The sequence below is a fragment of the Erythrolamprus reginae genome, chromosome 6, assembly GCF_031021105.1.
Source record: "Erythrolamprus reginae isolate rEryReg1 chromosome 6, rEryReg1.hap1, whole genome shotgun sequence".
NCBI lineage: Eukaryota > Metazoa > Chordata > Lepidosauria > Squamata > Dipsadidae > Erythrolamprus > Erythrolamprus reginae.
In genome coordinates this window covers 31,153,414-31,178,088 of record NC_091955.1, presented here as the reverse complement: position 1 = coordinate 31,178,088, position 24,675 = coordinate 31,153,414, and the positions used below count along the sequence as shown (strand labels likewise).

Sequence of the window (24,675 nt, the reverse complement as noted above, 5' to 3'; positions counted from 1 at the left end):
GGGGGCTGGCGGGGCGGGGTGGGGAGCGCAGAGAAAGGCGAGGTGAGCTCCGGACGGGCTCCCTTAACACGCCCAGCCTGACTGAAAGTTCCCTGGATTGTTGTTGTTTTTCATTTTCTCTCTCTCCACCACGCTTTTTTTCGCCTTCCTAGCAGCCTCCCTTCCTCCCATGTCCACCCCCCAAAGTAGCACAAAATCCAAAGGAGCCGAGCCGGGGCAAAGGGAGAGAAGGAGAAATCCGCGGCAGCGTGTGCGCCCCGGTGCCAGCCGCTGAATCGGGGCGCTCCTCCCCTCCCCCGCTTTTGGTTCCTTCGTTGGTTGGGGTTGCAAGTCCGGGGAAATTTTCGTTCCCATGAAGAGGGGGGAGGATGCGGCGTCCCCCCACCCTCCCTGGCCGAAGCGGCATTTTAAGGAATCGCTTTGCGGAGGCAAGAAACTCGGGAAAGGGAGAAAAAGAACGGGCGGCGCATTCTTGTCCAAGGAATCCCGGGCCGGGCCGGCGAGCTTTTCAGCTTTCTTCCCCAGGGGAAAAGGGGTGTGTGTGTGTCCAGCCTCTAGCCAGCCCCCTTCCCAAGCTTCTTTTTATTCATGAGCTGAAGGGAGAGGCGGCAGCTAGGAAGCCGGCGGGGGAGGGGGCAGGCTAGAGGGTTGCCCTGCCCCCCCCACTCACTTCTTTGCCGCTCCGCCTCGAGAAAGGGACCAAAAACCCCCACACTAAAACTCCGGCGCTTCCTTCGCTTCTTCTTCTCCGCCGCCACCGAACCCGGCAATCTGGACTGGACCATAGCCTCCAGATTGCCGGCATCATCCTCGGTACAGTCCCGGGCAGGGAGGCCATGGTCCAGTCCAGATTGCCGGGTTCGGTGGCGGCGGAGAAGAAGAAGCGAAGGAAGCGCCGGAGTTTTGGTGTGGGGTTTTTTGGTCCCTTTCTCGAGGCGGAGCGGCAAAGAAGTGAGTGGGGGGGGGCAGGGCAACCCTCTAGCCTGCCCCTCCCCCGCCGGCTTCCTTGCTGCCGCCTCTCCCTTCAGCTCATGAATAAAAAGAAGCTTGGGAAGGGGGCAGGCTAGAGGGTTGCCCTGCCCCCCCCCACTCACTTCTTTGCCGCTCCGCCTCGAGAAAGGGACCAAAAAACCCCACACCAAAACTCCGGCGCTTCCTTCGCTTCTTCTTCTCCACCGCCACCGACAGGCTTTGAGTTTTTGGCTGCGGGGGGAGAAGTAGGACTTTCCTAACTCCCTCGCCCCGCAGCCAAAACTCAAAGCCTGTCTCCTGCTGCCCGGTTTAGCCAGGACACGAGCGGCGAAATGACTTGGAGGAATGTGAAGCTGAAACCGGCCGGTTTGGACTTCCCATTCCTCCAAGTCACTTCGCCGCTCGTGTCCTGGCTAAACCGGGCAGCAGGAGACAGGCTTTGAGTTTTGGCTGCGGGGCGAGGGAGTTAGGAAAGTCCTACTTCTCCCCCCGCAGCCAAAAACTCAAAGCCTGTCTCCTGCTGCCCGGTTTAGCCAGGACACGAGCGGCGAAATGACTTGGAGGAATGTGAAGCTGAAACCGGCCGGTTTGGACTTCCCATTCCTCCAAGTCACTTCGCCGCTCGTGTCCTGGCTAAACCGGGCAGCAGGAGACAGGCTTTGAGTTTTGGCTGCGGGGCGAGGGAGTTAGGAAAGTCCTACTTCTCCCCCCGCAGCCAAAAACTCAAAGCCTGTCTCCTGCTGCCCGGTTTAGCCAGGACACGAGCGGCGAAATGACTTGGAGGAATGTGAAGCTGAAACCGGCCGGTTTCAGCTTCACATTCCTCCAAGTCATTTCGCCGCTCGTGTCCTGGCTAAACCGGGCAGCAGGAGACAGGCGGTGGGCTGGGAGCCGCAGGTGAAAGGAGCTCGGGCATTGTTCTCCGGACCCCGCCCGCAGCGTGGAGAGGGAAAGGGCCGCCGCGGGGCTGAGCGGGCGGGGTCCGGAGAACAATGCCTGGCGCCGCGCTCCGATGCCCGAGCTCCTTTCGCCTGCGGCTCCCAGCCCACCGCCTTGCTGGTTGGCTTCTCCTCCTGCTCAGCCTCGCCTCGGCCTTTGTGCGTGGCTTGTCCCGACAGCCCCCCACCCCAGCACTTTGAATCCAGCAGCTTCTGCTGGATACGGGCGGTGGGTGGGACGAGCGGCGCGGAAGCCAGGGGCTGTGGCAGCTCGCCCCCCCATCGCCCTTATCCAGCAGAAGCGGCGGGATTCAAAGTGTTGGGGTGGGGGGTGTCCCGACAGCCCCCCACCCCAGCACTTTGAATCCAGCAGCTTCTGCTGGATACGGGCGGTGGGTGGGACGAGCGGCGCGGAAGCCAGGGGCTGTGGCAGCTCGCCCCGCCCATCGCCCGTATCCAGCAGAAGCGGCGGGATTCAAAGGGATTCAAGGCTAACTTCTGCGCTTGGCTTGAGGACTCAGCTGGGAAGTGGCACGGGTGTTTTAAAAGGTCTCCGCCGGCATGGGGGGCTTCCTACCACCACCCCCGAACCCCCAACCCGGGTTTGGGGGGGTGCTAAGAAGCCCCACATGCCGGCGGAGACCTTTTAAAACACCCGTGCCGCTTCCCAACTGAGTCCCGAAGCCAAACGAACCCAGGTGGCCGGGCGAGCAGCGAGCAAATGGCGGGTGGCCGGGCGAAGGGCGGGCGAGCGGGTGCTGGGGGGGGCTTCTCGCCCTCCCGCCAGCAAGAGGGGGAAGACCCAGGGAAGCCGCCCAGCAGCTGATCTGCCCGGCGGGGAACACCATCTACGCATGCGTGGCCATAGGAAAAGGGCGTGCATGCGCAGATGGTGTTTTTACTTCCGGGTTGAAAAATCGCGATGTAGCCCATTCGCAATGGTTGGGGGATCACTGTATTGCTTTATTGTACTACGTTTTCCTGAAAATATGACATGTTTTGAAAATGCGGCCAAGCCTGATTTTTGGAGTGAGCTTAAATATAGAGTGGTACCTCTACCTAAGAACACCTCTACTTACAAACTTTTCTGGATAAGAACCAGGCGTTCAAGATTTTTTTGCCTCTTCTCAAGAACCATTTTCTACTTACAAATCCAAGCCTTCAAAACTGTAACTGGAAAAGGCGGTGAGAAGCCTCCGTGGGGCCTCTCTAAGAATCTCCTGGAAGGAAACAGGGCCAGAAAAGGTGGGGAGAAACCACTGTGGGGCCTCTCTAGGAATCTCCTGGGAGGAAACAGGGCCTCCACCTTCTCTATGGTTTCCCCAATCACGCATTATTTGCTTTTACATTGATTCCTAGGGGGGAAATTGCTTCTTACAAACTTTTCTACTTAAGACCTGGTCATGGAACAAATGAAGTTCATAAGTAGAGGTACCACTGTGTTCCCATCTCCCGAAAATAAGTCCTAGTGAAAGGGTGGCCGTGCCCAGCACAGGAGGCAGCCCTTCTTAATCATGACCAGCTGATAGAGCGGGGGCCGAGAATTCTGTCCAGGTGCCTGGAGATAGCTCCTTGCTAGCCCCAGCTCTGCCCACAGTGCTAGGAAACCTTGCAGCTGAGCACCCCTCTGTCCCACAGCTGACTTTGTGGCTATGGAGCAAGCAGTAACCATGGCTAGCACTCAGTGGGTGTTGTTTAGGCTCCAGCTACAATGAGGCAGAAAGCCATGTGGTCTGTCGCAGCCGGACCCCCCCCCCCCAAGCTGCTGCTGCTTGAGAAAAGGACAGGCGATTGTGGGACATACGTGCTTATGATAGAAGCAAAGCGCAGCCTGTCCTTTTCAAGCAATCGTGTGTTTGTGTGTGTGTGTGTGTGTTAGAGAGAGGGGAAGAGCGAGATAGACAAATGATGGAGGGGAGTAACAAAAACTGTAGGCAACACTGTTTGAAAGAGTTTTCTCTTCACTGTTTCTCTCTCTCTCTCTTTCACACACACACACAAACACACTTGGTGAAAACAGCGGAAGAAAGAGCCGGTAGTGGCGGTGGTGGTGACCCAGCCCTGGATAGGGGCGAGGAGAGGGGCAGAGGCGAGAGTGCCAATGGTGCTGGGAGTGGTGGAGCCAGAGGCAGGTGACAAAGACCAAGAGAAGGACATGGTGACTTGGAGCATGCTATGGTGGAGGTCCAAGCGGCAGTGTTGGGGTGCGCTGGGACTCACCACCTGTTCAGAAGCTATGAGGAAACAAAGCGGCGAGTGGCAGCTTCTCTTCTCCCACTCCTGCCTCCAGCTTTTCAGTGAAGCAGGAGGGGGAGGAAACTTGCAGACTGCCTGAGGAAGCCAAGCTGATAGCCAACCTTCCAGCTGGGCAGAGCAGCAGAATCAATTGGTGAGCAAACCTTTTGGGCTGTTGGGTGTGTGTGTGCACGTAAGACATAGAACCAGGGCAAGGATCTTTTTGGCTGCACTCTGCATGCAAAAAAACTTTCCCCTTTTGCTCCAAGAAGCTGCGCAGGCACAATGAGTCTCACAAAGATTCATTTTTGGCAGAGTTTGGAGGACAGAAAGATTTCTTGCTTGCAGCATGTAGTCAAAAGTTTCCTTGTCCTGGTGCTGTGTTTTACGTGCACACTCCCTCCCCCCAAAAGGTTTGCTCAGCGCCTGCTTCTGCTGGCCGGGGATGGCCGCCTGCAGGCCAAACTCAGTTGCAGATAGGGAGCCATGGCCAGGTCGGCTGAGCTAAGTTGGGGATGCCCTAAGCATGGCTACATGGTATCTTGCCGGGCATCTGGGAAGAGTAAGCGGGTATTGCAGGAGGAAGGGACTGCAGGCAAGAGTCCTGTGAGGCTCCCCTTCCCGGTAAGAATCTGGCTCAGCTGCTGTCCCATCTGATGATTCCCAAAGTGGATGGGCGCTCTTGGGGATGCCGGCAGGCGCTCTGGTCAGTCAGGGCTCAGGTGGGACCATGGGGAGATTAGAGCAGAGAGGAGCAGGGGGGAAGGGAAAGCCTCCAGTGACCATCAGCATAGAGCAGGAAGTGCATTTGCAGAGCAGCCGCTGCCCTGGCTGGGGTTTAAAAGCCACAAAGCCAGAGTTTGGGATCAAGAAAGAAAGCCTTCTCCTGCTTCTGCTGCTTTCCTTTCATGCAGCCAAAAGCAGAAGCAGCAGAAGTTTTTCTTTCTTTCTCTCCCAATTCCCTATGGCTTCCAAACTCCAGCCAGGGCAGCGGCCATTCTGCGAGTGCACTTCCCATTCTATGGTGATGGCTGGAACTGGACTCTGCAGGGGGAGCTGGCCCAGGCTGTAGCTTCCACGCGAGTGCTGATGGTGGGCGTCGGTGCCAGCTCCTCAAGGACCTGCTTATCGGCTTTACCCATATCGACATGGTGAGGTCTGGGAGGTTCGCAAGTATAGAAGAGGGGGTACAGGTGCTTGTGCAGTTTGACACCTTCAGGCCACTTGTGTTCACTCAAACACAACCCACAAGAGGGGAGAGGCTTGATGGTGGCACACAGAGAGAGCTCCTCTCCCAGACTCCCAGCTATGAGTGCGCAGGCCACCCGGGGCCTCCTGCACCCCCAAAATAATAAGACCTCCCCTGATAATAAGGCCAAGCACCTGTCTTACTTTTAGGGAAGCACAGTATCAAAATATATACAAATTCAGTTTTCATATAGACGTTTGAAATATTTTCCAGATGCAGCAATTTGGGAAGAAAAAGGAGAATAAAACCCCTCCTGTTTTCAAAATGTATGATCTTAAATAGCTAGGTAAAGGTCAGGAAGACAATCTTTGTATAAATAGAATTTACACAAGGAATTTATATTTGCCTCACCTTTCTCCCATAGTTTGTAATATTATTGAAAACAAGAGGAAGATAGCTTTCTTCCAGTACTTTTAGGCTAGGACCCAGAATATTATACTGCACAACTCTATGCTTGTTTAAAGTAAAGAGGAAATGCAAATGTATGAGGAAATAATTTAGATAGCTTTCATGGGGGAATATTAAGCAACTTTCAATTTTGAACGGGAACCCTGCTTCCTCAAAACACAGTACATTTTGTGGCATAATCTGAATACAGGTTTGCAAAAAATTGTAAAATGAGCAGGTACCTTGAGTTAGACATTTGTATGACTAAGAAATAGAGTGTTAAAGAAAGATGAGAAAGTTGCATAAAATCTGGAACTCTGCCTATGCGAACTGTTTTCATTGTAGAACATGGTGACAGAATATATTTAAATTATATACTGAAAAAATATCTAAGGAACTGAGGTAGTAAGAAATTACATATCTGAATGTTTGTTCTTACAGATAAGTAACATATTCTTAAATAACTCTGGAAAATACTTAAAGATAACCAATACTTGATAGTAAATTTTGTCAGAGGTTTTTACGAAGAGAATTAGATAAATATAGGGAATGTTGAAAATCATGATCATGTGATTGCAGGAATGCTGGAATGGCCACAATCTATATACATAAAAGCAAAATACCTCTGACGCATCATCATGAAATTTCCAGAACCGTAAAGCCTACAAACTTGAAACGTGACACATATGTTCCTCTTGGCTTCTAGGTACTCGCTAAGAAAGGATTTTTCGAAATGATCATCAGATCATTAGTATTTCTTATATTATTATTAACACACTCTGATGCTAAGGAATTAAATATTATACTCTCCCTCCCCATCTAAAAAGAACTCTGTTCCAACTGCCAATGGGTATGGCCAGTGCGTAACTCATCAGACCTGCGGGCTGAGAGTTTAGACATTCTACTCCATGCTAAGGAGTTCAGTTTTGTAGCTACTAGTTTTATGAATAAAACTGGTCTGGACATCATGGAAGTTTCAATTCTTCAGGAATAATAGATCCCAGATTTTTAATGCATTATTTTAGTTTGCAGTTTTTAGATCTCTTGATTCAAACATTTTTGTGGTAGCCTAACCTGAGGGTAGAAACACCAGCAATTTAGTAACAGACATGTAGACTGTGCTACTGTCCTGGTTCTTCACCTCATTTATATGTGAGGAAAAAAGAGTTTACCCACTTCCCAGAAATATTCTTTAAGATGGAAAAAAACCCAGAAAAGAAAAGAAACAAATCAAACTGAATATGCAACTTAAGGAAAAAAGGAAAGATAACCTACTTTATATTATAGTATATACTTATTAATTAATCATTAGTTATTAATAAGTATACTACTATATGAATAGTACAATTATTATTTTAACTTATCACAAAATTTCTGCCAAAGTTATGTGTATTTCTATATTGCAAGAATTGTAAATACAAATCCAAGTAAGCATTACTATTGCCTTATAAAGGCATGAACATGATATGGGTTTGCTTTTAACTAAATTGATTTCCGTTGTGGTCATAAACATGAAGAGGTTAAGAAGAATGCCTCTCATTTCTTATTTCTAGTATGTCTTAAGCAAAAATCCTCTAATATTCTTGTTTAAACAGTAATATGTATATTTGTTTTGTAGATTACATTTGTAGTATTTTTTCAAAGTTTTATTAAAGTTTATTATAGATAAAATACAAATATAAAAAAGTTTTAAAAGATTAAAAGTTTGAAGGCTAAAGAGAAAGAAAACAAGTAGTGACTTCCAGCATTTTTCATTAGTTACAAGAAGTTATAAACTCAGTCTTTTTACATTTCTAATTATTTCACACTGTTTCATAACAACATAGTCAATTTAGACAAATAGCTAACATAAAAGTTTCATTTTTGTTCTGTTTCAAGAAGCTCTGAAGTGGTTTCCAAGCGGAAAAAACTTCTCTTTAATTTAGACAATTAATTTTGACATCTCCACCTTTAGTATCCATTCTTCCACTTAGTATCTTTAGTATCTCCACCTTTAGTATCCATTCTTCCACTGTCAGAACTGATGTGCCTTTCTTTCTCTGTACATAATTTTTTTTGCTGCAGCCAACATTTAAAATAACTTTCAAGTACTTTGTCTAGCAGACCTAAAAAGACTTCTGGCTTTAATTTTATATTTAAGAATTTTCTGAATTTTTGACAAGAGATAATAAATAGTGCTGTCTTTACAATTGCAAAAAGCTTACTTCTTATTTAAAGTAATATGTTTATTTGTCTTGTGTATTACATTTGATAACATTAAAAAGTTTAAAAGTTGCATTATACAGTTTCATAGTAGCAGTTTACTGAAAATATTGAAAAGTTAACCCACATTATTGTATCGTTACTTTGTGTTCATTTGACCAAGCATTTCATTACAAAGAAACAACTGCTTTAGATAGTATAATTGGGAGGCAGCTTATAATTATGAGTCATACGTATTAGAAGAAAAAATAAACCTCCCATCTTTGGTTGCAGTGCTAACAAAAATCCCATCTTTGAAGATACTCTTAGTACTGCATTGGAGAGAAATGTTATTCTAAGATATATCAGACAATTCATTCCTGAAAGATGATTATTTTCTTCACCTCCCAGAAATTGTGGTATGGATGCTGAAGGTTTTCTGCAGTTAAGTTAATTACCAAACTTCTATAACAATTGTATAGTAGAATTAAGAGATACATATATTCAGGTTTTTTAAAAACATTATTCTTATTTCATTTACAAATTAAGTTGAATATTTTTCATATGTTTTAATTTCAGGTGCGCATAGCAGCAAAATTCATCATCCATGCTCCACCAGGAGAATTCAATGAAGTTTTTAACGGTAAGCATTCCATATGTTGATTTGCATTTCAGATAGCCTACATACAGTGCAGCATTCTTTTCTGAAATAGAAGTGTCCTGTTTCAGATTTTGGTTATCTCAAATTTGAAGCATCTTGTTTGCAGTCCAAAGCTATTGTTCCAAATTACCTGGATGCTTAAAATGCTCATTTTGAGCACAGCTGTTTTAAAATCAAGATTTAGTAAATCTTAGCCTTAATAAAATTAATAATTTTTATATAGATACCTTAGTGTTTTAATATTATAGTATCTTGCAAGTAATGCAAGTAATATTTTTAAGTCATAAATTTCCCTATTACTGAAATTGATGTTCTGTATTTTTCACACTATAAAATGCTCTGGGCTATAAAATGCACCTAGCTTTTGAGGAGAAAAACAAGAATTTTTGTTTGCCTCTGCCTCCCAGCAATTGGTTCGGCCTCTCAGAATACTGCCTATCAGCTGTCCCAGACTGTGAGGATTGCTGCCATCTGTCGTCACATTTTTGGCCTCTGCACATCCCATTCACCCGTTCCAGGTGGCGGGGATTGTCGCTGCCACTCATCAGTGGCAATAGGTGGTGACGGCAATCCCTGCTGCCTGGATCAGGCTGAAATGGGGCATGTGGAGGTGACAATGGGGCATGCAGAGGCAGCGATGGGTGGGGCAATCCCTGCAGCCTGGAACAGTTGATCAGCAGTATTCCAGGAGCCCGATCAAACTGCCAATCAGCTGCTCATGCTAAATCAGGCTGTGCTGAAGCTGACCAGACTATTTGCTGCAAAGAGGCAAATTCCTGGGAGAACAAGGCTGGAGGGTGGGTAGAGCTTTGGCAACAGTTGCTCTATAAGGCACACAGACATTTCAATCCATAAGGTAGTTCTTTGGCTTAATTGATATCTTATGCCAAAATGAATATTTGATTTTGTCAAGCATGAACCAGGACTTTCCATATAAAATAGTTTAAATTAGAAGCATTTTGTACAGGTCTGCTTTTGAGTTACATTTCAAAGTGTCTGTTTAACTGAAGGTAATTTATGTGTGATTGACTATTTCTTAAAAATTATGTATTACTGTTAGGTCTAAAAAATTTATATTGAATATAAGTTTTAAGTTATAAGTTAGAAATATCTATTTATAATATGCTGGTAATTATTTCCTACCTCGTGTCATGTTCTTTGTTATAGTGGAGGACTAAACTGTGGAATTGATAATTGGTTCAAGCTCTAATTAAGAGATCTGCATGAAGAATTTGAGGGGATTTGAGAAAATGATATAAAATGAAACATTTTTTAAAAAAAATTAAAAAATGATTAGCCATCATAGTTGCTGAAGATGTGTTAACAAATAGAGTAGACTTAGTATACTTTCTAGAGACACCAATTGTCTTAAAATTGAAGCAGGCAATAATGATATAGGCACTTAAAACAGTACCAGTCTTGAGAAAGACAACCTCAGAATGTTTCTCTTGCCTCAAATCCTGCACTTGCCTGAGGGTTTTTAACTCATTATTTTGTCCCATTTTTTTTCTTCCTGTGAAAGATATTAAACCTTGAAACATTTTAGTTCTTTAGTTCTTAGCTGCATAATGAACATGATGCCATTGTAAGCTACTGTGATACATTCTGTTTCTTTATATAAGTTTAGATTATGACAGTTTATAATGAACATTGAACTCTATTATGTGCATATTGAAATGTAAGGAGAAATTTTAATTGAAGCTATAATATAAATGCTTGTTATATTTTTTTCTGTAAGTTTGTTTAAGCTTTTTAATACTATAATTATTATTATATTATATACAAATGTGTTCATTTTTTGACCAGAATTGCAAAGTTATGTCAGTTAAATATAGAACAGATCCCCCAGAAAATTTAAATGCTATTTCCTGTGAAACCTCAAGAAGTATATTTCATCCATATACATAGTCGGTATGAAATATGTAGCATTTAAAACTTCTAGTTTTGTTGGCATGCATTTGAGATAGATATTTTTTATTTATTAACATATATTTTCTGACTGGGTTTATATCCACTATATTCACCATATACTAATGCTCAGTATTTTTCAGATGTTCGTTTGCTACTTAATAATGATAATCTTCTCAGGGAAGGAGCAGCACAGTAAGTATTAACCCCTTTATAGAATATCTATCTTTAGTTGCATTAAGAGAAGATAACACTATTGAAAATTTCTATTGAGACATATAGGTAGGCAAGGAAGAGGATATTTCTCATTCCTCTTTCAAAATTTTCGTTACTGAATTAAAATAAATTTGGAATTAAACTTTTTAAAATAAATTACATTATATCTTGTTTGTTGAACAATCCAGTCAGTCTTGTGTGTGAGCAAAGTAGGGATGTGAACCTTTATCAGTTTCTTGTTAATACAACTTTTTGCATGCAACCAAACCAGTGATTTTATTGGATAAAAAAAAGAAATAGGAAAATACAGATTGTGCATCCCTGCTTGCACATCACTATATGTTCCTGTGTAAACCATTATACGAATCATTATACACTGCTAAAAACATGACTTATCTAGAGCACCGGATCCGAACTCTTTGGGCATCATGGACCAGTTCTGTGGGGAAAGGTTTTTCTATGGATCAGAGGGTGTGGTTTGTGTGCTATCTGCATCCCATGAATGGGGCCTTGCATGTTTGCATGGCCCAATTTCTGACTCCAAATCTAGAGGATATAGTGATTAGAAATAAATATCTGCCCCTTGTACAGAAATATATATATACTGTATATATATATTTGTTTTGGTACTTACTTTAATATGTAGCAAAATTTTATCTGATGTCTCTTGTCTTTCTAGCGCATTTGCACAGTATAATTTGGACCAGTTTACTCCAGCTAAAATAGAAGGCTATGATGAACAGGTATCTTTGAAAATATTTAAGTTTGAAAATTATTATTATATAACATCTGATGCAGATCCTCTAGGGAACCAGGAAATGTTGTGGACAATCTTGCACAATATGTTTAATTGTTTGCATTCCAATATCACAATCGCAGCATGGGCACTCTTTTATCCCCACTGATACTGGACAGAGGGACTTCTTCCAGTATCAGACCTAATTTTGTACAATTTTATCCGAATAGAGTGAGACAGGTCAAAACCAGGTGGCTTGGTAGAGGTTAGGTCATAATAAGATACCTTGGACCATTGCTCTGCAGACATTAAACTGGGTAGATATTAAGTGAATATCAGTTTTCCATGTTGGCCTACAGGATTTTAGTCTTGTGATGGACTGCATAGTCCTGGTGACTAGGAAAGCCTTGTTATTGAGCAACCTTGATCATAGCAGACAAGAACTTGTGTTCTAATGTAAGACAAAATAGCAATATATAAGTAGATTTTGATAATGCAGATTATAGATTACATTTTTGGTTAATTATGGAGTGTTCAGTGGTATCTGAACAATCTGGTCTGCAGCTGTGAATAAATAAATGGTTTTGGTGCTGCAACATTAACTTCACAATGTTTGTCTTATAGTCTATTCCAATCTGATTTTATTAATCACCATTATTTTTATCCAAAGATTGCAACAGAGACAATTAGAGGTACAGAACTGCAAAGAGTTGTACCTGCAGAGGGTTGTATTATTTAAATGGAGAGAAACTGAAAGGAAGAAAAGTTATCAGAATGTTATTAGCCAATCATATAATTAATTTAATCATCTATTTATTTTAGTGAAAGAGCCCTATTGAAATAAATACTAATTGATATTATGAGTTATTTTTATTTTCTATTCAAACTTAATATTCTTTATATGTGGTGGATATTGCACTTAAAATTGTTATTGTACACTATGATATCAGATGTGTATAAACTGTTCTGCTTATATTAATTAAAATAAGTAGAAATATTAATTTAGAAATGCTCCTTTTATAACTTTTTTGCAGGTATTAATAACAGAGCATGGTGATTTGGGCAATGGGAAATTTTTTGATCCAAAAAACAAGATTGCTTTTAAGTTTGATCATTTACGAAAAGAGGCTACAGATCCAAAGCCTCATGATGTTGAAAATGCAATTGAGTCATGGCGAAACTCCATAGAAACAGCAATGAGAGCATATGTGAAGGAGCACTATCCAGGAGGTGTCTGCACAGTAAGTATCATAATCTGAAAAATGCTTGGATTAAAACTATTATTTAGCTTGCATAATTTAAATTATTATTTCTGCTTTAATTTATGAGTGATCATGAATATTGCATAAATATTCAACTATAACATAGTCATCTTGTTATGAAATGGCTGAAAATAGATATGGCAACTAGAAATTTTGATAACCAACAAAGTTATCAATACTAAAGGAAGAAAACCACTAACAAGACATTCTTTTTCAACATAGTGCTTATTTATACTATACACCAGGATGCTCTTTTAGAGATGAATACCATGGAAAATGTTTTCAAATGTTGCTGCTCATACATTGGCCAAACCATTCTTGGGTGGGTTGTGCAGCAGTCAAACCAAAAACTGGAACATTTTTATTGTTACAGGTTTTACTTGAGATCCAGTCCACAAGAATGTCAAAATATTAAGTACAGAAAGATAGATGTATTGGCTCTGCTTTTGTGTCTTCCTCTGTATGGCCTTTGTACCAGCCTATCCACTGATTTTGTTACATACATACTTTATCCATGCCCTTTGCAGTAAATTTACATGTAGTTTTCAATTTAGAACCATAATTAAGTTCAACATTTCTAGTTCTAAGCAAGACAGTTGAGTTATGCTCCATAACTCCCCCCCCCACAGTTATTAGACAAATCACTACAGTTCTCAAGTGAATCATTTAGTTGTTAAGTGAAACTGGCTTCCCCCATTGACTTTGCTTGTTGGAAGCCAGTTGGAAAGGTTACAAATGGTGACCACATTTGTGGACTGTACAACTGTCATAAATACAAGCATCCAAATTTTGACCATGGGATTCTGCTATAGTCGTGTGAAAATTGGTCATAAGTCATTTTTCCAGTGCTTTTGTAATAATCACTAAATGAATGGTTGAAGTTGATGACTATCTGTACTCATCTCCCTTTAACTGCCATCTTTTATTCACTATCTTATCTCGGTATATAGATAATGTTTTATACATCCCTTAAAGGTAAAAAATATACAAAGAATTCAGCTAACAGAAGGCTAAGCTGTTTTCACAACTGTTCTGTTGCTATTAGTATCCTATATCTACTAATAACTAGTATTTAAAGGTACATGGTGTTCAGTAATAGAGATAATATGCAATCATAATCAGTAACAAGTAGCAGCATTTAGCCCTAATAGTAAAGATGATTTTACTCATATAATAAATAGTTCATCATAATGCCAAATCATAATGAATAAAATCTGAAGTTATATTATTGGACTGTGCAATAGATGAATCCAGCCAGTTGAATATATAGTAAGTGAATTTGTGATATTTAATTTAAGCCACAATCCGCCTGGAAGTTCATGGGAAAAGTGCTTTCTTTGGTTTTTCATTACAGAATAAAAAAAGAACTATTCTCATTTTATCTGAAGCAATATTTATCTTAGAATTAAATTAAAATGTATGATGCTCTATTTCCAGATTTGTTGTTTAGCATGTTATGATTTATTAGCCAATATTATTCTTTAGGTCGGTGATTTTCAACCTTTTTTGAGCCGTGGCACATTTTTTACATTTTAAAATCCTGGGGCACACCACCAACCAAAATGACACAAAATGACACCCTAAGACACTTTCCTCTCTTTTTCCATCCCTGTCTCCTCCCCACCCTTGTGTGTGTGTGTGTGTGTGTGTACACACTCTTGAACCATTTCCAGAAACAGGTGAGGACTGGGTTTTTTTTCTCTCTTATTCTTTAGGTGCTTTTTATCATATGCTTTAAATCAAGAGTCACTTCTCTCTCTTGTTTCTCTCTCTTTCCTCTCATTCTCTGTCTCAATCATTTTCTCATTTCTCTTTTTTTCCTCCCCTTTTTGCTCTTTCTCTCTCTCTTGCTTTCTCTCTCTCTCTTGCTTTCTCTCTCTCTCACTCTTTCTCTATCACTTTCTCCCTCTCTCTTGCTTTCTTTCTCTCTCTCTGTCTCTCTCTCAGCAAAAAGTTGCAAGACTGGAACTTGAGCTTCCTTTTTCGCGGCACACCTGACCACTGGTTGAAAAACACTGCTTTAGGTTACTCAGTATTATGCTGGATCCATAAATGTATATTAGCAATATATTTTTAATGAAAACTAATGTCAGTGTCTTGAGGTGTTTTTGTATGATTACAGAGTGAAGAAATTATGTAAAGTTTGAAAATTAACATTTCCCCCCTTTTGTGTTTAAGGTATATGGAAAAACTATTGATGGACATCAAACAATTATTGTTTGCATTGAAAGTCATCAATTTCAAGCAAAGAACTTTTGGTATGTATAAATTGTTTTATTTGGAAATAGATTCCAAAGGAAGTTTTATTGGCATTTTGATTTCAGCATGTTTAATTTTAAAACATACATTTATCTTGAGTAATAGCAATTGTTATATATATTTAATTTGTGACACACACTAGTTTCCCTTCTGCTGTAAAGATTCTTCAGTCATCCAGAGCAATTTTAGGACACTTGGCAAAAGCTGCATTGAGAGATCAATATTATTAAATTGAGCTATATTGTTAATGTGAAAAGATTATACCTAGTTTGTGTGTGTGTGTGTGTGTGTGTGTGTGTTGAAATTTTATTACAAATATATGCAAACTAAATAATTAAAGTTTTTACTAGTTTTAATTTAAATACAGTTTAAAGAGTTGAAGATTAGAAAAATCTTTGAAGAAATAAAACATATTTGAAGTACATCATTTTTTTTTTTTAAAGCATTTTGTAGCAATAATTTCAAAGACATAGTTCTCTCTCTCTTTTAAAGGAATGGTCGTTGGCGATCAGAATGGAAATTCACAATAACGCCTTCAACCACCCAGGTAGCAGGTATCTTAAAAATTCAGGTATGCTTACTTTAATTTTGCAAAATAAACTCAATAGTCTAATAATATCCCTTGCAAATCTCAAAATATACTGTAATTTTTTGGTGGTGGGTGGGTATACATTTTTAATTGTTTTTCTCCACCTTACAGAGATTCAAATATACTGTAATTTATGTATATTTTTAAAGATTATTTTGCATCTTTCTATTGGGAAGATGTACAGGTAGTCTTCAACTTATGACCACAATTGAGCTCCAAATTTCTGTTGCTCAGTGAAACATTTGTTGATTGAGTTTTGCCTGGATTGATGATCTTTCTTGTCTCAATTGTTAAGTGAATCACTGCAGTTTGTAATCTGATTGCTAAGCGAATCTGGCTTCCCCATTCACTTTGCTTGTCAGAAAGTCCCAAAAGGGGATCACATTTATTTGTTTATTTGTTTGTTTAATTTGACTTATATACTGCTCAATTCCGCAGAACTGAGATATTACAACTGTAATAAATATGAACGATTTGCCAAGCATTTGAAATTTGATCACATGATCATGGGTATGCTGCAATAAATAATTGGTTGAAATGCATGCTATAAATAAGTTGCTTTGTCAAGGAGATGAGCTGAGTCTTGCTTTGTAGGGCTGAACAAATTTTTGATATACTCTGTCATTAAAACAAAATAAAAAAATACACAACCAGTGTAAGAACTGTATAATGATTGATGTCTACTGCAAAGAGACATTTCTTCAAGTCCATTCTCAGGCACAAAAGATCTTACTGTGCAGTTTTGGGCCACTTTCTCTATACCCAACTTACCACACAGGGTTATTTTTTGTGGGAAACTATGAAAAGGCAGCAGTATATATACTATTTTGAGATCTTAAAGGTATATATTATATGATAAAAATAAGATCTGAGCAATGTAAGTAAATTTAAATCTACAAGTCATATGCAGTTATGTTTTATTATATATATTATATATTTAAAAGTACAGTGGTATCTCTTACGAACTTAATTTGGTCCATGACCAAGTTCGTAAGTAGAAAAGTTCGTAAGAAGAAGCAATTTTTCCCATAGGAATCAATGTAAAAGCAAATAATGCGTGCAATCAGAAAACTCACCTCTTTTGCCTTATTACCGTCGGCATTTGGATCCTTGTTTGGGGGCAGATGGAGGGGGGGAAGACAGTGGAGGCTGCCCAGAGTGGGAAGCTGCCTGGTGGCTTGTGAGCCAGTGGGGCTTCCACCCTCCTTGAAGGTTTTTGGCAACGGTGGCAAAGGAGAATCCCAGCACTTCGGCTTCAGACAAGGCCAGTTGAATTGCAACTGCTGCCCGCCAGGGCCCTTCAAAGCCGGCCTGGCTGCGCCTGCCTCCCTCCCCCCTTTTTGCCTGGCGGGCGACGAAGCGCTTGGGAGGGGATGTCCAGCTTGGAGTCCGGAGTCCCCTCCCCTCGGTGCCCCCAAGCCGTGTCGGCAGCTCCCTGCTTCTCTGAGGCTCCCCTCAGAAACCCCGGAGCCGGGATGCCACCACCGTAGCTCCATTCCTGGCCCGTAACTTTGCCTCACAAACGCCTCACAAACTCTCCCCTCCCCCCGCCTGCACTTGAGTGAAGATGTGCGTCTCCCATTCTGTCTGCCGTGCTATTCGCAGATCCTATTCGCCGTTCCATTCTCTAGCAAGCTCTGTTCTCTGGCAAGCTCTGTGGATCAGGCAGAGGGAGGCGAAGCGGCGGCCGGATTAGAACTCTGGGCCACAACTTCAACTGGCCGCCGCTTCTTTGGCCGGGGAGACAAAGGTGAGCACGTGGCTGTCCTCGTGGGCTCCGGAGGAGGAAGGGGGGCATCTCGCCCAGCCACTGGAAAGCAAAGGGAAAATCCCAGGCACTTTGGCCGCAACAGTTGATGTTGGCAGTCCGGAGGCGGGGAATCCCTGTGGGGGCGGCAAGCAAATGGGAAATCCCAGCAGTGTTAGTCACAAGGCAGGGGAACCCCTGCAGCAGTAAGAGAGCGCACGCGCAGTAAGAGCACACATGCACATGGGCTCGGGTTCATAAGGTGAAAATGGTTCTTAAGAAGAGGCAAACAAATCTTAAACACCGGGTTCGTATCTCAAGAAGTTTGTATGTAGAGGCGTTCGTAAGTAGAGGTACCACTGTATTTGAATCTTTGACATCAAAATCCTATCTGTGTTTGAATCTTTGACATCAAAATCCTATCTCAATCTGCTAAAGACTATTTCTTACTTTGGAAGGCAAGAAAATATCACTAATATATGCTGTCGGTTTCTGTTTGTAATTATTTTACTGTGAACTTTCTATACATAGGTTCATTATTATGAAGATGGAAATGTTCAGCTAGTGAGTCATAAAGACATACAAGATTCTCTAACAGTGACTGTGAGTATCCCTGCATTGATATAAGTAGGAACATTACATATTTTTCTTATTATATATTATAAAAGAAGTTAATGAAACATTGTCCTGCATAAATATCATGGTCTTTTTGAAAGATGCAGACTTTCCTATTCAGTTGCTTGAAGAAAGTGTCTTCTAAAAACTGTCAATAGGTTTGGGAGTTGATTTTGAGTCTATCTTCAACTCAAAAAGGCCCCCAGAGGATCTGCATTTTTAAAAATACCAGCCCATACTAATACCCCATCTCCAACTTGCTGGCGTCTGAGTGTTTCAAGAGTCACTCTCATCAGTCCATAAAACCTTTTTAAAATCTGTCTTCAGAGATTTCTTGGCCCAGTCTTGCCATTTCAACTTATGTGTCAACTTTGTTACGTTGGCCATGTCTCTTAGCACTGAAAACCTGTACTTCTTGGCACTCTAGGTATCAAATCAAATCAAATTTATTATTATAGTTATAGACCAAAACTTACCTGGCAGGGGAGACACCATGATCACTCCAGGTAGGTTACAGGGGTTCGGCTAGATGACCTACAAGATCCCTTCCAACTCTGTTAATCTATTGAATATGACAGCGCTGAAGGATGTGTTCCTGAGAGCTTCATGTTTGATTCTTCTCAAATCTTTCACAGTTAATATGTGTCTTTTTTTTCTCAACAAGTTTCTTGCAACTGATTATTTGCAATTAAAAATTTCTATTGTCCTGCCCCAATATCTTAGCAATTTCAAAGAGTGCTGAATCCCCTGAAAGACTACCATTTTTTTCACTTTTTGAAGTCAGTTAAAAAAAAAATTTGGCCCATTTTACCTGAGGAAAAGAAGCTGCTTAATAATTATGCACACCTTAATATAAGATGTTAATCTCCTTAGGCCACACCCTCTTTACATATATACACACACCTGGTATGCTTATGTTCGCTAAACAGGCTTATACAGCTTGAAGGTGGGAAAATATGTGTAAAAATGATATGGTCAAAACACACACACACACACACGTACATTTATCCAAAGTTATGTAATCTCTTCACAATATAAGCATAATATTGAAAATTAAATTAATAAAACATCTAGTATAATTAATAATTTATAAACCTTGCAGCCTCTTACATATTCCCCAAAAGGTTTCAGAAAACAATTCAATATTGTCTAATTCTTTGGATCATCAAGGTCTTGAGATAAAAGCAATGGACTTTCAGGGATCTTTCCACTTAGGGAAATATTGAGTGCATCAATTCTCAAAGAGATTAAAGTTATCTGTGGGCAAAGCCATATACAGTTTATGGGATAAAACCAGTACTTAGAATTGTACTTGAAAGCCAATTCAAGATCTATAGTACAACTGTTATACCCCAGTGGTGAGTCTTATCCACCAGTAATTTGTTTAAAGCAGTGGTCCCCAACCATTGCAGTTGGTGGCCCAGATGGCTGGGGGGGGGGGGGGGGGGAACTGGGCTGCATGAGCAGTGGGCTGACACACATGCATGCAAATAACTCAAGTTGTGTGAGTGACAGTCCAATTTGTGTAGCTCAAGTTTAGCAAGTTGAGCTGTGCATGTCTGTGCAACTCGCGGGGCCTGGTTCCAAATAAGGTGTGTACCAGTGGTGGGCCCACGCACTCCTGATTCAAAGGCTTTCTATGTAAAATACATTGCAATCAGATAATTCTTGTAGAATGTCCTCATTCAGTGACTGTCCAAAGTTATAATGACAATGGACAAGGGGACTTACAATCATTCCTCATAGTTGCAGCTGTCACAATGTCCTTATGGTCATGTAATCATAATTCAGGTACCTGGCAAGTGGCTCACAATTACAACTGTTGAGTCATGTGATTACCATCTGCAACATAAACATGGACATTGCAACCACACGAGATTCACATAACAGTGTTCCCTGGAACTGCCAAAACTAATGTTATAAGTTGGCGCATTACCTTCTTGCTGGTTCCAATTACCATAATTAAGTGATGATAACCTGGAATCTATACTTATTGTGATAAAGCTTGTTGAATGGATAACAATATAATTTGTGGCTTTTCTGCATCTCTTACATCATCCTCTAGATATAATATGGATAAAAGTGTCACAATTTAAATAAAACATCTACATTTTTTGCAATTTGTGTCCTGTATTTGAAGTGACATTTGATCTTAATACTGATAGTTATCTATTTATGATAGTTTTAATTCAGAAACATTTTCTTTTTTTATAGAATGAAACTCAAACAGCAAAGGAATTTGTGAAGATCGTAGAGGCTGCAGAAAATGAATACCAGGTATGGTATTTTATAAAACAACTACATATAATCTCAACTATTGTTCTGAATCTTACTGGGCAACTTTTATCTTGTTTCTTTTATATGTTCAAAATAAGACAAAAGGCTGTTCAATTCAACATGATTGGAATACATAAAATAAAATTTACCAAAAATATACTTAATGACAGAAAAGTATAAAAATCAATGTGCAACTATTCAGGATGTGGCAGGTTGCTTTTTGATAATAACAGTTATTGTGCAATACTATTTCATCAGTATGGTAACAGATGACATGGCAGATAAACCTGTTTAATCCAAAGTCCAATCTTATAGCTTGCTTGATTCTCTTTTCTCCCCTGTTATATGATATGATTGATTTAATCTTATTTTTTTAAATTTTAACAGGAATATATCATCTTGTAAAAGCATTTTTGATACTTCACCTTATAAATTATAATAAATTATATTTATAATTATAAGGTATAATGTTATTCCCAGTGAGTTAGAATACACTACTATATCTATTATTGTTAAAATATGCTAAGGTTTGATTTACATCATTTTTCTATTTAATCTTAGAATATTGAGTTTATCTAATGGTAAAAAGGTTTTAGAACATAATGGGGAAAAGGTTTTAGAACATAATGATAAAGTATACAGTTGTAAATGTGTTGCTTTATATCAATAAAACTGCATTGTTTAAGAAATGTTTTCATTTTTGTTATAGACTGCTATCAGTGAAAATTATCAAACAATGTCGGACACTACTTTCAAGGCTTTGCGTCGACAACTGCCAGTTACTCGCACAAAAATTGACTGGAACAAGATACTGAGTTACAAGATTGGGAAGGAAATGCAGAATGCTTAAATGAATGTGGCAAATATGAATAATTTCGTTCTTCTGTACAAAATAAAGCTATTGCAAAGGTATTCAAACTTGTGATGTATCACCTTGGCCATTTGCCATTGAAATAACTGTAAGTAGTTTGGTTAGAACACAGTCTTACGTAACTTACTCTCTTTATTTGTCCATTTGTTTCTCCTTTCCAAAGTTATAAAAAAAATCAGTATAGCTGAAATGTTGAGAGCTTCTGATATATTTAGATTTTTATAATGATATGCCTATAATTTTCAGTTAAATTAAACACTTTGAAAAAAAATATTTTTGCATAAGATTATCCATTTTGCTTGCTTTCATGCAAAAGGCAGCTTACCAAACATAATTATTTTGAAAATATTTGTTTCTGGACAACATGGATTTTTAACCATGTATATTACAGAAATATTCTGCCCCTCCACTGTTTGAAAGTTGATGAAAAGCATTTCTATATACAACCCTATTCAGTTATTTAAATAGCTTGATGTTAACTTTTTTTTTAAAGCCAAGATCTAATTTTAAGAAGTTGAAATTAAACATTGGTGCTTTGTTCAAAATGCATTTAATGTTCCATTTGACAGCACCTCCGATGAGTTGGGATTTTATTAGTCATCAAGTTATTTTTATCATGCAGCCATAATTGTATTATAGCAAGGCATATTGTTATATATATATATATATGTAATCCTATACTCATTGTGTGTCTGTCAGTTTTTTCTTCAATTGAAATGTACTAAAATCAGTGTGAATTAAACATACAAATTTTCTATTTAGTTATGAATATCATTTCAAATATATATCTTGCAACAAGTTTAAGAAGGAATCAACTTATTAAACATAAAAAGAAAAAGAAGCCCTTCATAAAAATAATAAAATAATGAAGTCAGAAATAAAGAGAAATAGATTGGGGGGGGAGTTGCAGTGGAGGCAGTCTCTCCAAAAATGTATTGCATCTAGGTGGCAGTCATATTATGTTTTGTTTAATGACCAATCACTTAGCAACAGAGTGGCCAGTCTCAATTAGAGATGTTGTGGACTTTGTAAGCTCATAATGTTGCTGAAGGAGAAAATCAAAAGTTTCCATTTCATATTTACAATTATGAAAGTAAATTAATGAAATGATATGAAATTGAAGGGATGAGAAGCTTAATAAATCACAGTATAATGATGAGATAATGCAAGTGAAGATAATTACTTCACTTACTATTATAATCATAATTATTTCGGTTCTGCTATTTTTATTTCAACTATCAGAAGACTCAGAAAATCAGCTTTCTCCAGAGGCTGCCATTCTGCCACATATTTTCCCTCCCCAGAATATCACTTCCTTTTTTACAATTCATTTTTATGTTGCATATAAGACTTTTGGACTACTTAGGAAGCAGAACAGAAGTAAGATACTGCAATAATAGGATTTCCTGGGCACGCTCTTCATGAACCACGCACATTCCCGTATGAAACAGTTACAATGTATAGTTTTATTTCCATACCACATTGGGTACAAGGTGAAATCTAGCAAGAGATTAGATTTAAATGTATGATTCCTATTAAGCTATATTTTCTAATTATTACATAACATCCCTCAAATGTTGATATATATTGTATAGTTTTGCAGATTTGGTAAAATAAAACAAAATAAAAATAGTTGGCAGAGCATTGCTTTTACATTAGGTTCAATAAATCTACTTATTGATTATTGATCATATATGTAAGATTTAATTAGACCTAGTTACGTTCTTTGATGATACTATATTGACTCGTACCAATATAGTTAATAGACCTCAAATTTAGATTGGTAATGTACAGATGCTGTGAGATATCTTACATTCTTCAGTGCGAATATATAAGGAGAGGAGGCCGGTACTCCCCTTATGAAAATCCTTAATTAAATAGTTCAGTGAAATCTCTGAAGCAAACTAAAAGCAGGAAGTTGTATTTGAAAAAATTTTAAGTGGTGCATGGTATTCTTTTTTGTACAATTCTATTTTACAGAACAATATTTCACATTTATCATTAGAATTGTAATAAATAATGAAATTTCCTAAAATAAAGAAATAAATTATCCTATTGTATTATCCTTAAAATATTTTGTTAATATGTAAAGTTAATATGCAAGTTCAAAAGTAGATGATGTTCAATATATCCTGAGATAAAAAACAACATGCGCAGAATGTCTGTCCAGTAAATGTATAATTTATTTGCCAGGTCGGCATAGAATGCTGCTTGCTTTTTCTGTTGTCTCTATAGGTGGTGTTGAAAAATCAACAGATGTTACATCATGGATAATGCCATTCTCTTTTTTTTTCTTAAAAAAAATCTTCATTATGATTTAATTATTTAATTATTCCAAAAAGCATATTAATGCTTAGCTACTATTTAATTATTATTGCCACTGCAATAGTATGTAGTAAACATCACACAATAAAGTAAATAGTTTATTGTGGTATAAATTAAAAATGATAATGCTTTTACCATACAGACATGTCTTAACTAAGTGTATTCCTAGGTTACTATACAGGATGTGGCAGTCATCAGCCTGATGACTGAGTCTGTTTGAATGTACTACGCCTATTCTGCAATAGGGCTACACAGGAGATGATTGGCCCCTCCCATGGGACATAAAAAGAAGCACACAGATGTACTCTTTGCAGGAAAGCAACTAGGTTCAATTCTGATTGGTGTAACTCAGCACCTCCATTCTGACTCCATGCTCTGTTTGGCCTTGCAAAGCTAACTGCCAATTTCAATTAATTTTGGAGTACATAGTCTTAGCCCATATACAACTTTATTTTAAGCGTACCCATCCATAATATATTGTTTGGTGCATAGAATTGTAAAGAATGTACCACACTGTCTCCTATCATTTAGGGCAGTGATTGCGAACCTATGGCATGACTGCCACAGGTGGCACACAGAGCTATATCTGCTGGCATGTGAGCCATTGCCCTACCTCAGCTCCAATATGCATGTGTGTGCCAGCCAGCTAATTTTTGGCTTGCACAGAAGCTTTGGGAGGGCATTTTTGGCTTCCAGAGAGCCTCCGGGGGAGGGGGGGAATGGGGGAGGGCATTTTTACCCTCCTCCGGCTCCAGGGAAGCCTTTGGAGCCTGGGGAGGGTGAAACACTACCCTACTGGGCCCACCAGAAGTTGGGAAACAGGCCATTTCTGGCCTTGAGAGGGCCTCCACAGGCATTGAATTATGGGTGTGGCACGCGCACATAGTGCGCACACAGCACTCGGCAATAGTGCGCACACATGCTGTATCGGCACCTGAAGAAAAAAAGGTTCGCCATCACTGATTTAGGGTATTTGCTGTAGGCAGTATTTTCCTCTTACTTTAGGATAATTAGTCACATAAGGAAGGAATGTCTATCTGACCTTAGTTGATCTCAGAAAGATAAGTTGCATTTGTTTAGTACCTGGATAAGGATACCTTCAAAAATCTGAGGCTTGGGAAAATAAAATATTCCAGGAGGTAATGTCAAATTATTCTGATTTTACCTGCATGTAATTTTATGTTGTTATCAGAAATTTACTCAATTTGAGAGATTTATTAGTTAATATAAATTTAAAGTGTTGCTAT

General features: G+C 39.6%; 1 protein-coding gene across 2 annotated transcripts in view; it reads left to right on the top strand.

Annotated features, from left to right (window-relative positions):
* The window catches only part of CAPZA2 (capping actin protein of muscle Z-line subunit alpha 2), a 28,204-nt gene extending 6,340 nt beyond the window's left edge, over positions 1-21,864 (top strand). The window contains exons 2-11 of one of the 2 annotated variants that reach the window (XM_070755467.1): positions 8,257-8,407; positions 8,542-8,605; positions 10,675-10,726; positions 11,427-11,490; positions 12,518-12,724; positions 14,924-15,003; positions 15,497-15,575; positions 17,872-17,943; positions 20,170-20,232; positions 20,942-21,864. In XM_070755467.1, coding sequence (XP_070611568.1) covers positions 8,384-8,407; positions 8,542-8,605; positions 10,675-10,726; positions 11,427-11,490; positions 12,518-12,724; positions 14,924-15,003; positions 15,497-15,575; positions 17,872-17,943; positions 20,170-20,232; positions 20,942-21,082 — 846 coding nt within the window. In that variant the 5' untranslated portion in view covers positions 8,257-8,383 and the 3' untranslated portion in view covers positions 21,083-21,864. The remainder of the gene's footprint in view (positions 1-8,256; positions 8,408-8,541; positions 8,606-10,674; positions 10,727-11,426; positions 11,491-12,517; positions 12,725-14,923; positions 15,004-15,496; positions 15,576-17,871; positions 17,944-20,169; positions 20,233-20,941) is intronic. The other variant, XM_070755466.1, reaches the window with a different exon arrangement.
* The last annotated feature ends 2,811 nt before the right edge of the window (positions 21,865-24,675 follow it).